This window comes from Peromyscus eremicus, chromosome 22 (assembly GCF_949786415.1).
Source record: "Peromyscus eremicus chromosome 22, PerEre_H2_v1, whole genome shotgun sequence".
Taxonomy (NCBI): Eukaryota; Metazoa; Chordata; class Mammalia; order Rodentia; family Cricetidae; genus Peromyscus; species Peromyscus eremicus.
In genome coordinates this window covers 19,290,785-19,306,626 of record NC_081437.1, presented here as the reverse complement: position 1 = coordinate 19,306,626, position 15,842 = coordinate 19,290,785, and the positions used below count along the sequence as shown (strand labels likewise).

Below are 15,842 nucleotides of genomic sequence, written 5' to 3'. Positions count from 1 at the left end.
ATTCAATCAAGGTGAACCATTACAGTACTTAAAGTTTATTGAAATAATATGTTAAGCACTGAGTAGTGTCCAATAAAAAATGTTAAGTGTTAGCTCTTATGATAATGGCTGTTTCTACAAAAAAATAATGGCCATAAAGGTTATAGAAACAGGTATAAAATAAATACTTTTGTTTCAGTTTTCATTGTGTTGTCTTTGGGAGCTTGTTTGCAGGTTCTTTAGCAGGGTACAGATAGTCTTTGCCCCTGATTGAAGAGCAACTGTCTTCTATAGGGAAAGATCATCATGGAATATTAGTTTAAGATGTGTTTCATTCATTTATGCCATGGAATATCTGTTTAATAATGCAAAGATGTGTCACATTCTTTTATGTTGCATTTGTTTAACTCTGTGAAGCTATGTTACTTCGTCTGTCTAAAACACTTGATGGCCTAATAAAGAGCTAGGCAAGAGAGAGGGATAGGCGGGGCTGGCAGGCAGAGAGAATAAATAGGAGGAGAAACCTAGGCTTGAGAAAAGAGAGAAAGGAGGAGTGAGAAAAGGAGGAGAGGTGGACTCCAGGGGCCAGCCACTCAGCCACACAGCCAGCCATGGAGTAAGAAGGAAAGAAAGATATATAGAATAAAGAAAGGTAAAAAGCACAGAGGCAAAATGTAGTTAAAGAGAAACGGGATAATTTAAGTTAGAAAAGCTGACTAGAAACAAGCCAAGCTAAGGCTGGGCATTCCTAAGTAAGAATAAGTCTCTGTGTATTTATTTGGGAGCTGGGTGGTAGGCCCCCAGAGAGTTATAAAAAAAACCAAACACAACACTACAGAGGCTCATCTTTTTCAAACTGCATAGCTCTGGGAAGGTCACGAATGAGCAGTGAGGGAAGGAGACACCTGACCAGTCAACCCTGACAGTCCGAAAGATGTCACAACAGGATTCTTCCCTTACCCACTATGTTGATACACTCTTCTACAGTTTCTACAGTCTAATAGCTGGCTAACAGTAGACTGCCCATACATATATTGAGCCAGTAAATATTTGAATGTATATGTGTTCTGGTAAGACTGGTTTATTAACTGAAGAATTTTGGTATTCAAACTCATTATCTGTTTTCAGGTTTGAGAGATTAGAAGTCCTGGCTGTGTTTGCTTCTACCGTCTTGGCACAGTTGGGAGCCCTCTTTATACTCAAAGAGAGGTACATTTTTGTCTGTATTACGATCAGTCTCACCTATGACACATGGAAATATGAGCAAATCCAGTGATGGTTTGAATGGTATGAAAATAAAGTGGACAGTGTTGGAGCTCTGATGGTACAATGTCTTCTGATTTCAGACCCTTCTCCGTCTTTGCTACTTGTAGTTTTTTGGTAATACTAAGTTCAGTCATAGGGATTCTGAGTGGAAGAGACTCGGCATTGAAGTGGGCTTGGTAGAGGGATATTGACCATGCATATTGATAGTTTGTCTCCTGACATCATCTCCACTAAAGTACTAAGAGATGTTTATGAACTTTAGGGTGGGTTAACTATATATTTAATACAGGTTTTTAGTTTTATAATTTATAGAACTTATTTGATGTATTTTTCTTTCTTTTAGTGCAGAACGCTTTTTGGAGCAGCCTGAGATACACACGTAAGCTGGGTTACTTATTTATTTATCACAACTATGGGGATTAATCTCAATCGCAGGAATTCATGCACGCTAGGGAAATAATTCTACCCCTGACACACATCTCCAGCTAAAGACTTTTATTTTGGGGGTAATTTGCTGCTAATTTTGATCCCAGTTACTAATTGCTCCATTATGACTTTGTCCAGCATCAGAGTTCAGAGTATGGCCGTGTGTCTTATCACTGGCATCTCAGGAGGAGGTGATCCTCCAAATCCCAAGACTCCCTTTTGCCTGTAACAGTTCCCAGACCCTGGGCTTTTGGCACAGGAAGGATTTTGTAACCTCAGGGCTAGGTCAGCACACTAAACCAGCTCCCTCTAGTGTTCTGTCATTTCACACTTAACCCCAAAATCTTTTCCTTTGTATTTATCACCCACATGCTCACCAACTCTGTGAGCCTCTTACTGGTTAATCGAGGAACTCTGACTCGTCTAGCATGTTGGCACAAATTCCCTTAGGACTTGTATAAATCTGTAGCAGTAATGATCCGAGAGAAAACATTGTCATGTCCTGTGTAAAATGGAGCAGCAGCAGGCAAGCCATGCATTATGTGGCTAGAGAACAAGTGGATTCTGGTTGGCAGACCGTTAAAACAGACCCCTCTCCCTTCCTTTCCCTTCTCTCCACATACAGAAGTTAAAGATTGCAATTACCAAGAAAAAATTAAAGGTGGCTGTTTTGTTCTTTCTAGGGGAAGATTATTAGTTGGTACTTTTGTGGCTCTTTGTTTCAACCTGTTCACGATGCTTTCTATTCGGAATAAACCTTTTGCTTATGTCTCTGAAGGTATGCCTTTTGTTTGTTTGAGTTTCCTGTTAATTTAAAAAAATTAATTTTTTAGAAACACTGGTGGGTTTCTTTTTTTCTTTTCATTCTTTTTTGGGGGGGCAGTTTTCGAGACAGGGTTTCTCTGTGTAGCCCTGGCTGTCCTGGAACTCACTCTATAGACCAGGCTGGTCTCAAACTCAGAGCTCTGCCTGCCTCTGCCTCCTGAGTGCTGGGATCAAAGGCGTGCACTACCATCACCCCACAGTTTCTTTTTACATTAACTAGTAGATCTATGAGAAATATATTCAGCAGAGAAGTAAGAGCTAGCCCAAAGCTTCTCAGGTTTTTATGTGGAAAATTATACAGAATTTCATCTCATTAGCACAAACTGAAAATAATATATAAAAGCCAGTGAACTAGCTTTGAACTAAGTGATAATATGATGATAAAACTACAGGTTTATCTAGGCATGGTGGAACATACCTATAATCTCAGAATGGGAGGATGAGGCAGGACGATTGCAATTAATTTGAGGCCATTTTGTGCCACATAATGAATACCAAGCCAGCCAGGGCTGCATAGTGAGAACCTGCCTCCAACAAAACAAATAAGAGGATTCCCGCCGGGCGGTGGTGGCGCACGCCTTTAATCCCAGCACTCGGGAGGCAGAGCCAGGCGGATCTCTGTGAGTTCAAGGCCAGCCTGGGCTACCAAGTGAGTTCCAGGAGAGGCGCAAAGCTACACAGAGAAACCCTGTCTCGAAAAACCAAAAAAAAAAAAAAAAGAGGATTCCCAAAGTCTTCACAAGTTTAGGCAGTTTTTCTATTTCGTAGGTGTATTACTGATCATTTTTAAAACTTTCAGTGTCTTGAAATCTCACAAACCAGGAGAGGATTTATCCATTAACTGATGGAGAAGTGAGTGGGCACACAGAGCACCTATTTTGAAACTTTTTTTTTTTTTTTTTTTTAAAGATTTTTTTTTTTTTTTTTTTTTTTTTATGATGTATACACTGTTCTGTCTGCACGTATCCCTGCAGGCCAGAAGAGGGCACCAGATCTCATTACAGATGGTTGTAAGCCACCATGTGGGTGCTGGGAATTGAACTCAGGACCTCTGGAAGAACAGCCAGTGCTCCTAACATCTGAGCCATCTCTCCAGCCCAGAGCACCTATTTTGGAACAGAGAACACAGATAGATGATTTTTGGGGGGCCTTTCAACTTGAACACCACGACAGACAGCGATGATCGCTTTCTGAAGTGCTCATTTGTGTCCCAGCAACCTCACAGGTGTTAGGAAGACAAACTGTTTGTACTAGTCAGAGGTTAAGGAGGATGAGTCTTCCGAAATTCTCTCCATGGTCACTGACACAAATACTTTATCATCCTCATTTTACACTGGAGCAGTCAGAGGTTACATCATCTGCCGAAAAGCCCCACTTGGGATGACAGGCTAGGGCAGAACTTAAAGCTGGCACTCTGGCATCACTGCCTTCTCTTTAGTGCTGGGCCAGTCTTTGTAGAAAGCATGCCAATCTCTTTACAGCATAATTACATTATAAAGTGAGTGGGTCAGTAGCACACTGGGATGAATGCTACTTGAGTTTGGGGGCTGCTTTTCAAGGGACAGTCCCTGGACAGTGACTTTCAGCATCTTTCTCGCTTTCTGAGAGCCAAAGGAATTAATAATTGGCATGATCTGGAACCCATTCTTTATATAGACACAATTTTTTTTAATTGTATAAAAAACTTCAGCCACGCACGCCTTTAATCCCAGCATTCGGGAGGCAGAGCCAGGAGGGTCTCCATGAGTTCGAGGCCAGCCTGGTCTACAGAGCGAGATCCAGGACAGGCACCAAAACTACAGAGAAACCCTCTCTCGAAAAACAAACACACACACGCACATGCACATGCACATACACACATTTATTTGGGGGAGGGCTGCATGAGCATGGCATGAAGGTCAGAGGACGACCAAGGGAGTCTGTTCTTTCCTTCCATCATGTGGGACTCGAGGCTCACACGTAGGTCATCAGGCTGAGCCATCCCTAAGACTTCATATTAAAAGTGCCGGTGATGTGTCAAGTCCTCTGACTCCCTCAACTGTGTATGGAAGGTAGAACTGCTTTAGACCGAGTGTCTTGTCATGAAAAGGGAAGAGGCTGTAGAGCTGAGGAGAAGCATTGCCCGTTGTCACGGTACATGGACGCTGCCGAACTTGTTTTCCAAGTGAAAGAGCTCGTTTTTCTAGTAATGACTTACTCTTCTATATCGATAATTTAAGTATTTTCTCCTTAAAGCTGCTAGTACGAGCTGGCTTCAGGAGCACGTGGCAGACCTTAGTCGAAGGTAAGATGCCGTGGGACTTTATGACTTGCCTGATTAGACAAGAATCCCCGAGAAGAATGTCTATGACGGATGCTTAGATTTGCAGCTGAAATCACTGCATGAGCTGCTCTTGGTTCGGTTCTCATTCTCTCTTGGCTTTCTAATTGATGCCGCAGAAGAATTCTCTATGGTGGCAGAGTCCTCTTTGTTCTGTAAGAAGTAAAATGCACCTTATCTGTACCAGTGTTCTTACTGATATTGCGTGAATTCTTCTAATGAATACTCTGTTTGGTCTTCCGTAGCTTGTGTGGGATTATCCCAGGACTCAGCAGTATCTTCTTGCCCCGCATGAATCCATTTGTCCTGATTGACCTTGCTGGGGCATTTGCTCTCTGTATAACATACATGCTGATTGAAATCAAGTGAGTATATTGTATTGCTATCAGATGTGTTTTGATTCCTGGGGCCTGACTTTAAGGGCGTCGACAAGATGGATTTGAGGCCAGGCTTCTAGTGTCTTTGCTAATGACCTGTGTAACTTGGTCAGGTCTTATCCTCAAGTGTTTCCATCTAAAAAATTCAGGGCTGGGTGGCGGTGGCACATGCCTTTAATCCCAGCACTGGGAGGCAGAACCAGGTGGATCTCTGTGAGTTCGAGGCCAGCCTAGTCTACAGAGCGAGCTCCAGGACAGGCACCAAAACTACACAGAGAAATCCTGTCTGGAAAAACCAAAAATAAATAAATTAATTAATTTAAAAAAAGTTTAGGGAATCAGGCCTCAGTATTTCTCACTTGAGTTTATAATGAGGACCTGAAAAGGCTGTGATTCCTCCTGCTGGCCTGACGAGAGGCAGGCCGCAGTAAGAGCGAGGCCTAAGTCACCGCTGCTGTTGCTGCTGAGAGGGAGAGGGGCAGGGGGGCAGAAGCCACTTCAGAGTAAAACTAAAGCCTTTTAAAAACAGATGTTACAGCTGCTTTGAGATCACCATTTTACAGCTGAATTGTCTGACCAACTTACCCTTTAAACAGTGAGATGTGCTGTAATGGATTCTTAGTTGTTAGGATCCTTTTTATATATTTTACATATTTCCTAAAGTTATGTTTTTATACTTACATTGAATTCCAAGATGTTAGCTCCCCGCCTCCTGGTCGTGTTTCCTCACCTGAGCATCCTTCCCCATCACTGACAGCTCTTTCTGACGTTCCCCCCAACCCCCAGCTGAGGACCAAACCCAGGGCCTTGCGCTTGCTAGACAAGAGCTCTACCACTGAGCTAAATCCCCAACACCATCTGACATTTTCTATGTGAGTGCCTGCAGCTGCAGCTCTCCCAGAGCAGAGCACAATGCTGTGCATGCCTTCCTTCCTTTTTAGTATTTGTTTGTGTGCCGGCACCTGTGTGGCGGGGAGAAGAGGACAGCTCTGGGGAGCCCATGCTCGCCTTCCAGCTTGCTGAAGCAGAATCTCTCACATCTGCTGCATGCTCCAGGCTAGCCCATGGGTGACCTGGACTAAGCTTAGTACATAGCCAAGGCTGGCTGTTAACTGGATCCTCCCGCTTTGACACCCCAAATACTGGGATTACTGGTGTGTGCCATGACCCCTTGGAGACTTCTCTAACACACAGAGTGCTTCACTGTAGTTTTCCTGTGTGTACTCCTGCTCCTTGTACGGCAGAAACCGTGCCTTATTCCTGTTTCTGTCCCCAGTATGGTGGGGAAGTAACCGTGTTCAGAATCAGCTTGTAGCCATTAGTATTTTGCTCTGTCGTGTTAGGAGAGCTTCAGAATTTGAAACATTGATGTGACATAGTCCTTCAGCGATAATGTCACTATAGCAGGTTCCTGGGGAACTTTGAAATTGTTTGTTTGATTTGCTTTTTTTTTAATTCAAGGTTTCTCTGTGTAGACCAGGCTGCCCTCAAACTCAGAGATCTGCCTGCCTCTGCCTGCTGATTGCTGGGATTCAAAGTGTGGGTCACTACACACCACACCCAACTCAGTTTTGAAGGTTTTTGGTTTTTTTTGCTTTTTGTTTGTTTGTTTTCCGAGACTGTATTTCTCTGTGTAACATCCCTGGTAGTCCTGGAACTCACCAGGCTGGCCTCAAACTCACAGGGATCTGCTTGCCTCTGCCTCCCAAGTGCTGGGATTAAAGGTGTGCACCACCACCTTTTAAAGTCTTGAATACAAGAGTTTCTGAGAGAAAAGTGGGTGGAATCAGAGTCATTTGTCCCTGTATCAGCCTTCTGGTGTCTCACCATCCCTCTTCACACTCACTGATGCAATTGTTATCTCACCATCCCTCTTCACACTCACTGATATAATTTTTATCTCACCATCCCTCTTCACACTCACTGATGCAATTGTTATCTCACCATCCCTCTTCACACTCACTGATACAATTGTTATCTCACCATCCCTCTTCACACTCACTGATGCAATTGTTATCTCACCATCCCTCTTCACACTCACTGATACAATTGTTATCTCACCATCCCTCTTCACACTCACTGATGCAATTATTCTTTGCCACTAAACTTTGACAGCAAGAATTCTAAAGCTGACTCTTTGGAGATTTCTTGCTGTAGTTGTTTTTCCCTGAGGTGCACTCTTGACAGTCGTAGTTATTTGTGATTTTTTAAATTGTTTTGTTTTTGGTAATTAATGTTTGGTATTTTATTAAATTGTAAGATTTATACATTTAAGATTGACACTTGCTTTTCTTGCAGTAATTACTTTGCTGTGGATACTGCATCTGCGATTGCCATTGCCCTGATGACGTTCGGCACCATGTATCCCATGAGTGTGTACAGTGGGAAAGTTCTTCTCCAGGTGAGGCTCTCGTTTTCATTAGGGACACGTGTTTAGTGGGAGGCACGTTCTCTCACCGGTAGGAACTTGGTGTGTGTTCTAGCAGATAGGTAAAACAGTAACGACTGAAGAGCCGTGTTAGCAACGAAGTCAGACAGTGATCTCAGAAACTCATTTGCAGAAACTGGTTGGAATTTCATTGCCCTGGAATAGTTTAGGCTCACATTTTTCTGTGTTCCTTTGACATGCAACCATAAATTGGTAATTATTTACCTCTTTATTGAATTTTAAGGGAAAACAATGTTGTTTAAGTATTTTTTTAGATACTTAATTTTTTTGGATAAATGTGCTCTGCTCTGAGTTTTTTTGTTTTGTTTTGTTTTTTTAAATGTACATTGGTGTTTGTTTCGTTTTATTTTTTATTTTTTTTGCCATGGTGTCAGGTCCCCTGGAAATGCAGTTGCAGACAGTTGTGAGCTGCCGTATGGGTGCTGGGGATTGAACTCAGGTCCTCTGGAAGAGCAGTCAGTGCTCTCAACTGCTAAGCCATCTCACCAGCCTCCTCTGGGTTTTATACGTAGTCCGGTTACCCTTGGTTTTCTTTTGTTTTATTTTCTTTTGTTTTTTTAGATAGGCTTTCTCTATCTAGCCCTAGCCATCCTGGAACTCACTCTGTAGAGCAGGCTGGCCTCGAACTCAGAAATCCTCCTTCCTCTGCCTCCAAGTGCTAGGGTTAAAGCGGTGTGTACCACCAGTGCCTAGCCACCATTGATTTTTTATTTCCTGTCATTGGATCGGCACAGTGACAAGCTGGGGATTAAAATAATGTAGACAACGTTTCCCAGAGCTAGGTGCATGTAAGTCCTGTCCTTCCTTCCATTTCTAGAACTTAGTAATGAACACAGAGGAGTCCTTATGTAGTACTATGTCCTATATGAAATGTTACTGTTCTCACCATTTCCTGTATACTTTTTGTTAGTTTGTTGCCTGGATCTTTTTTCACTTCATTTTATTTATTTTTATTTTATTTACTTGCTGGCTTACTGTCTTTATTATTTGTGGTTTTTTCTTTTTGAGACAAGGTTTCACTCTGTAGCCCCGGCTGGCCTGGAACTCACAGAGATCCTTCTGCCTCTCTGTCCCGAGTACTGGGATTAAAGGTGTAAGCCAACGATGCCTGGTCGGCTATTATTTTATTTTAAGTGTGTGTACCTGAGTGTCTGTCTGTCCTCAGATGTCAGAAGAGAGCTCAGGTACCTTGGAACTGAAGTTGCAGGAATTGTGAGCCTCCAGTTGGGTGCTGGGAACCAAACTATGGTCCTATACAAGAGCAATAAGCACTCTTTGGTTGTTGTGTTTGGTTTTATGAGACAAGGTCTTCCTTCATTGCCCTGGTTGTCCTGGAACTCACCGTGTAGAGCAGGCTAGCCTCCACACAGAGATCCCCCTAAATTGTGTCCCACCACACCCCGAAGTGGTAAGGGCACTTTTAACTGCTGAACCATCACTCAGCCCCTGGCTCCTTGGTTCCTTAAGTCTTGTGGGATTCTAGAGAGAACAGCTGCTTTATGAGAACAAGAGGATGGTGTCTTCCTCTCTGCAACCCCCCCACCCCAAGCAGTTCTTTCCTTAATCTAATTTTGCTGAAAAAAAAAAAAGAAACTACAAATGAGTGTGGACCAATTAGTAATGTTGCCCTACTGGGCCAGTGAGACCTCTCTTCCCTAAGTCATAACAGGACACATGTCCAAAATCGAAGGCTGGTTTGAAATATGTTTGTGGGTGTGTAGGGGACTTCAGAATCACTACTGCAAAACTATTTTCTCCCTAAGCTGTTAATGTTTTGTTTTCTTTTTCCAGACAACACCACCTCATGTTATTGGTCAGTTGGACAAGCTGATCAGAGAGGTAAGATGGAAGAAGTCATTTTTTAAATTATGTTAGGGAAACAGAAGGATGGGGTATGTATAATATATTCACCTCCAGAATTTTATTCCAGGGGAGTTTGTGTGTTATGCTAACAGTAGAAGCTGTAACATAGGGACAAAAGTAGAAACATTTGAGGAACTGCTCAGTGTGGAAGCCAAATTGACTCAATAAATACAGAAGGTAATGATCTCAAGATACCATGTTAGCTGAGTCAAGGATTTTTCTCACTCTGTCTTCAGGAATTGACTAAAGGCAAAAGCCCACTTTTTTTTTTTTCTTGTTTTGGTTTTGGTTTTGGTTTTTTGAGACAGGGTTTCTCTGTGTAGCCCAGGCTATCCTGGAACTCGTTCTGTAAACTAGGCTGGCTTCAAACTCACAGAGAAACGCCTGCCTCTGCTTCCCCAGTGCTGGGATTAAAGGCGGGCGCCACCACCGCCCGCTGAAAATCCACTTCTACATGCTAATCCACCTAACTTCTTAGTTGGTGGGTTATTTTATTTTGTAAGTAAGTTCCACCTGCTAATGAGAAAGAAATCTCATTGGTTTGGATGTGACACTTTCTCGGTTCTTGGTTGTCAGTGTCAAAGGCCACTTCTTCCAACACAGCTGCATGTCTCAGCCCGAATCCTGGCCCTGAGTTCGTCTTTGTTGTCATGCTCCCCGGGCCTGTGTATCCGGCCCTGGAATTTACTTACAGCCCTACACTCAAACAAACTTGTTAAAAAGGAGCCAGGCAAAGAAACAGCTAACACACACGTACACACACACACACACACACACACACACACACACACACACACACACCCTACAGAGGAAACCTGGAACCACAAATGTTGGTCATAAACATGTCTACCTCGTTCAAAAACAAAAGCAGGGCAGTGTAAAGCCCCAGCAGCCTGCACCTGATTCCAGGAGTGGAGCAGCCTGGGTGAGGACTGAGCAGACGGGAGGTAACCGAGACCTCTGAGAGCTGATGTGAGCCCTTGGTCAGGGTGTAGCTGTGTCCTTTCTAGGCTTACAGCAAGTCTGTACTTTCAGTGGTCAACACTGCTGTGTCAAATGCGGGTAACTGATAAACTGTGCTTTCGATCAGGTATCTACCTTGGATGGAGTCTTAGAAGTCCGAAACGAACACTTTTGGACCCTCGGATTTGGCTCATTGGTATGTTTTCTACAAGTTAGTTTAGTGTAATTTAAACATGATTTTTAAAACCTCAAGTAGAATTTCTTTAAAATGTTCATGATGGGGGGCTGGAGAGTTGGCTCAGTGTTTAAGAACACTTGCTCTTGCAGAAGACCTGAGTTTAATTCCCAACACCCACATGGTGGGTCACAGCCATCTGTTAACTCCAATCCCGGGGGACCTCAGTGTACAAACCTACATGCAGGCAAAACACTCATACACGTAATAATAAATCTAAAAAAAAATTTTTTTTTTATATTGGGGCTAGAGAGATGGTTCAGTGGTCAAGAGCACTGGCTGCCCTTCCAGAGGACCCAGGTTCAATTCCCGGCACCCACATGGTGGCTCACCATGGGTAACTCCCATTCTAGGGGATCTGACTTTCTCCTGGCCTCCTCAGGCACCAGACACACACATGGCTCATAGACATGCAGGCAAAACATTCATACACACAAAATTTAAAAAAAAAATCTTTTAAACATTCTCATGGAAGCTTTGATTCTCTATTCTGTTTAGTAGCATATGAAATATTGATTGACAGGCTCAATTAGTCTATTGAGATTGAGGGTCTTTTTCTTTATCTTCTTTTTAATTTAACCTTGAAAGTACTGGAGGTTTTTGTTGTTGTAGTAGGTGTGGAGAATTGAATCTGGGCCCTCATGCCTCACAGTTTTCCCTGTTATTACTCTCCTACTATATATTTTTGTTTGTTTTTCTTTTGAGACGACATCTCATTCTGCAGACTAGGCTATTCTGGAACACACTCTTGTAGCCCAGGATAGCCTTGAGCTCCCAAGACTTTTCCCAGCCTTCTAGGCACGCGCCGTCACATTTGGCTTACATGTCCTTTCGTTTGTTCTTTTCGTTGTTGTTGTTTGTTTGTTTGTTTGTTTTGAGACAAGGTTTCTCTGTATCCTTGACTACCCTGGAACTCACTCTGTAGACCAGGCTGGCCTGGAACTCACTGTGTAGACCAGGCTGGCCTGGAACTCACAGAGATCCACCTGCCTCTGCCTCTCAAGTGCTGGGATTAAAGGGGTGGTTTCTGTTGCTTATCTTTTTTTGGGGGGAGGTATTTGTTTTGTATATATGAATGCTCTATCCACATATATGATGTATGTCTGCACACCAGAAGAGGGCATCAGATCCCACTATAGATGGTTGTGAGCCACCATGTGGTTGCTGGGAATTGAACTCAGGACCTCTTGGAAGAGCAGCGAGTGCTCTTAACTGCTAAGCCATCTCTCCGACCCATAAAATCTCTTTTTTGTTTTTGTTGTTTTTGTTTTCCAAGACAGGCTTTCTATGTGTAGCTCTGGCTGTCCTGTAACTCGCTCTGTAGACCAGGCTGGCCTCGAACTCACAGAGATCATCCTGCCTCTGCCTTCCAAGTGCTGGGATTAAAGGTGTGCGCCACCACCACCACCGGGCCCTGTTACTTGTCGTTATGCCTTCCTAGACTTTAAAATGAGGAGTAGCTTACATAGAGCAGCACTTAAAAATGCATGGGGCTCTAATGAGGAAGTGTTGTCTTTCTCCTGGCTCTGCTGCCGGCTTAACCTCCCCCACCGAGGTCTCTACTGTTTCATTGTTCTCCTTCTCCTTCTCCTTTTTAAAAAATATTTATTTATTCATGTATTTTTTGTATATAAGTGGCCTGTCTTCATGCACACCAAAAGAGGGAATCAGATCCCATTACAGATGGCTGTGAGCCACCATGTGGGTGCTGGGACTTGAACTCAGGACCTCTGGAAGAGCAGTCAGTGCTCTTAACCGCTGAGCCATCTCCCCAGCCCCCCAGTTCCTCTTAATGTGGGCCTTTGTCCTAGAAAGGAGCTGTGCCTGGTTAGTTTTGTAAGGTTACAGGGCTCCAGCTACTGAAGAGCTTCGGATGCCATTGCGGACGCAGTGTCTAGGGCCTTTCTCAGGTGGCATGTCTAAGATTCCCAGTCAGTGGCTGTCGTTTACCTGCTTTGGGGTTTTTAGGTCAGTTGGTGTCTGGTGCCTCCTTGTTCTTCCCCGTTACAATTCTGGCACCTTTCAGGACGTAGAGCTTATGTTTTCGATTTCATAGATACCGTAGCACGTTAGTTTTCAACACACAGTTATAGGCTTTCAGTTTTGTTGTCATAGTCTGTTTTTGTGAAAATATTTGGGCGTATGTATGTATGTATGTATGTATGATGGTACTGGGGAATCACACTCGGGACCTTGTATATGGTAGACAAGTACTCTGCCGCGAAGACACGCCCTTGGACTCCCCAGTATCTATTTTAATGGCTGCCGAGTTTTGTGTAAATATCCTCGAATTCTCTTATGAGTCCCCTAATGCTCGTTTAGATTGTTTTTCATTTTTCCTATTTACATAGGCTATGATGAGCAGTTTTTGAAATAATTTTTATGCATACCTACATGATTTTTCTTTTTCTTTTTTCTTTTTAAGTGTATGTGCATTGGTGTTTTGCTATGGGTATCAGGTCCCCTGGAACTGGAGTTACAGACAGTTATAAGCTGCCATGTGGGTGCTGAGAATTGAACCCAGGTCTTCCCAAAGAGCAGTCAGTGCTCTTAAACACTGAGCCATCTCTCCAGCCACCACCACCCCATGATTAATTTTAGAGTAACTTTTAGCCAGGCATGATGGCACATGTCTTTAGTTCCAGCACTCAGGAGGCATAGGCAGGTAGACCTCTGTGAGTTCAAGACCTTGTCTCAAAACAAAGGAAAACAATTTCTAGAAGTGAGTTTTGTGAATCATAGAATAATCAAATTTTTACAGCTTTTAATACAAACAAAACATCAAACTGCCTTGCATAATGACTGTACCAACCGACACTCCCCTACAGTGCATTTTCATGTGTATGTGTATGTGTGTGGTGTGTGTGTGAGCAGGCATGTAGAGGCCCGAGGTTGATGTCAGGTATTTTTCTTATCATTTCCTAACTTACATATTGAAGCAGGGTCTCTCATTTGAACCCAGGCTGGTCTCTCAAACTCACAGAGATCCTCCTGCCTCTGCCCCTAGGTGCTGGGACTAAAGCCATGAGCCACTGCACCCCATCTCTTTTCCTGCCCTTTGAAGTTCCATTTAATTATCAGCTCTGGGTCAGATGCAGTTGTCTTTTCAAGTCTTCAGCCACTGTAATGGAATCCTAGCTTTTCTGTATTGCCACGCTGTACTTTACCGAGTGCTAGGGTCTCAGATGTGCACCACTCTGCCTGGTTTATGCACAAACCTGGATCAAACCCGGGCCTTTGCATGCATTCTGTCAGCTGAGCTGCATCTAGTCTGTCACAAATCATTTCATTCACCTTTTACATTGATAAGTGCCAGTAGTGAATAGCAAGATGGTATATTTTTTTCTTATTTTAAAGAAAATACCAAGTACCAATCAAGTTGTGACTAAATCAGAATTCTCAGTCTTATAGTTCTAAGAAGTCTGTGGTTTTTCCCTCTTTCAGGCTGGATCAGTGCATGTAAGAATTCGACGAGATGCCAATGAACAGATGGTTCTTGCTCACGTGACCAGCAGGCTGTACACACTTGTGTCCACTCTGACTGTTCAGATTTTCAAGGATGATTGGATTAGACCAGCCTTAGTGTCTGGGCCTGTGGCCCCCAACGTCCTGCACTTCTCAGACCATCATCACATAATCCCAATGCCTCTTTTGAAGAATACTGATGACATGACCCCCGTCACATCAACACCATCCAAACCTACCAGCCCACCTCCGGAGTTTGCATTTAATACCCCTGGGAAAAACATGAGCCCAGTTATTCTGAACACACAGACAAGGCCGTATGGTCTGGGTCTTAATCGTGGATACACGCCATACAGCAGTGTGCTCAGCCAAGGACTGGCACTTCCAGGAAGTGGAGCAGGCCAGGGCTTGAGGCCTACCTTCCCACATGTACCCAGTAGGTATGGAAACAGCAGGACGGGGCAGCCAAGACCTTGAAGGACTCTACCTTATCTTTATGGGGAATGTCGACTCCTTGGCTTCTCGTGTATTTAGTAATCCAACTTGCATCGACTGTTCACCCATTTAAGTGTCAGATTATTGCAGGTTTGTTCATATTTCATGAAACCTATAAACTCTATTTTTGTAAAATGCTCTTGTGGCAGTGGGGTCTTTGAAAATGCCATGGGTGTTGAGTGAGCTTCCTTCAAAAAGCCCGTTTCTCTCAGCTGGAATATCGGCTGTTTTGTAGCCTCCCACAGTGGGGTGTGACCCCACCTCTAATGGGAAAGCCAAGTGGGGTGTGCATCCACACTTCACCAACAGTACTTCATTCCTCCAGAGCTTCATGTGTGCTGCCCATTTCAGGAAGTGGAAACCAAGTGTCCATTTGAAAAGTCAAAGTCTCTTTTGTAGCTTTTCTAAGCTTAATTGCTACGTTTTTTTGAGGTCCTCCTGAACCATTTTTTGTTAAATAAAAAGTAAACGTTTTTATTGGAAATTGTGAGACATATTCTACTACCTAGCACAATTTAATTCTTATTACTAGTCTTTTGAAGCAGGGTCCTGCTATATAGACCAGGCTGGCTTCAAACCCATAATCCTCCTTCCTCAGTCTCCCAAGTACTGGGATTGTAGGTTTTGAGCCACCATACAGGTATAGTCTAAATTCTTAAGTAACAGGTTTTAAATAAAGTTTTTTTTCATTTACAAATGTAGTACATTTGTAAATAGTCCACTATTCTCAGTGTTTTATTTTGGTTACAAATACCTAACCACAGGTAAAAAGGAATGAGTTATAAAAAATTCCAATTTTCCATGTTACATTTAGTCACTTGTCCATTGACTTACAATAGCCATACTTTGGTTGTGAATGAGTAAGTTTATTAAGTCAAGGTAAAAGAATAAAGAGCAAGAGATATGAAGATAGATAGCAAGACATCATCAATTGGGCGCTCAAAACATCAGCAGGATCCTACTGGGGCAGCCCCTGAGAGGCGGCTGGCTGGAGTTCTTGTAGAGTCTGGGCGGAGCAGTGTCCCTTCTAGTGAGGATTCCAAGTGGAGACAGATAGCAACAGAGATGAAATCATCTAATGAGAGGCAACCGCACCCGACAGGCACCAACTCGAGACGGTAAGGCGGCCAGCTACGGTTCCCGATCGAGCTTCCCATGTCTGAGTGTGCAGCTTCTCCC

General features: G+C 43.3%; 1 protein-coding gene across 4 annotated transcripts in view; it reads left to right on the top strand.

Moving 5' to 3' along the window:
- The window catches only part of Slc30a6 (solute carrier family 30 member 6), a 31,542-nt gene extending 16,155 nt beyond the window's left edge, over positions 1-15,387 (top strand). For 3 of the 4 annotated variants that reach the window (XM_059248505.1, XM_059248507.1, XM_059248506.1), the window contains 9 exons: positions 1,108-1,188; positions 1,589-1,624; positions 2,355-2,449; positions 4,732-4,780; positions 5,062-5,181; positions 7,492-7,594; positions 9,434-9,481; positions 10,596-10,664; positions 14,148-15,387. In XM_059248505.1, coding sequence (XP_059104488.1) covers positions 1,108-1,188; positions 1,589-1,624; positions 2,355-2,449; positions 4,732-4,780; positions 5,062-5,181; positions 7,492-7,594; positions 9,434-9,481; positions 10,596-10,664; positions 14,148-14,645 — 1,099 coding nt within the window. In that variant the 3' untranslated portion in view covers positions 14,646-15,387. Of the gene's footprint in view, positions 1-1,107; positions 1,189-1,588; positions 1,625-2,354; positions 2,450-4,731; positions 4,781-5,061; positions 5,182-7,491; positions 7,595-9,433; positions 9,482-10,595; positions 10,665-14,147 lie in introns of those variants that run through there. The other variant, XM_059248508.1, reaches the window with a different exon arrangement.
- Positions 15,388-15,842: the final 455 nt, after the last annotated feature.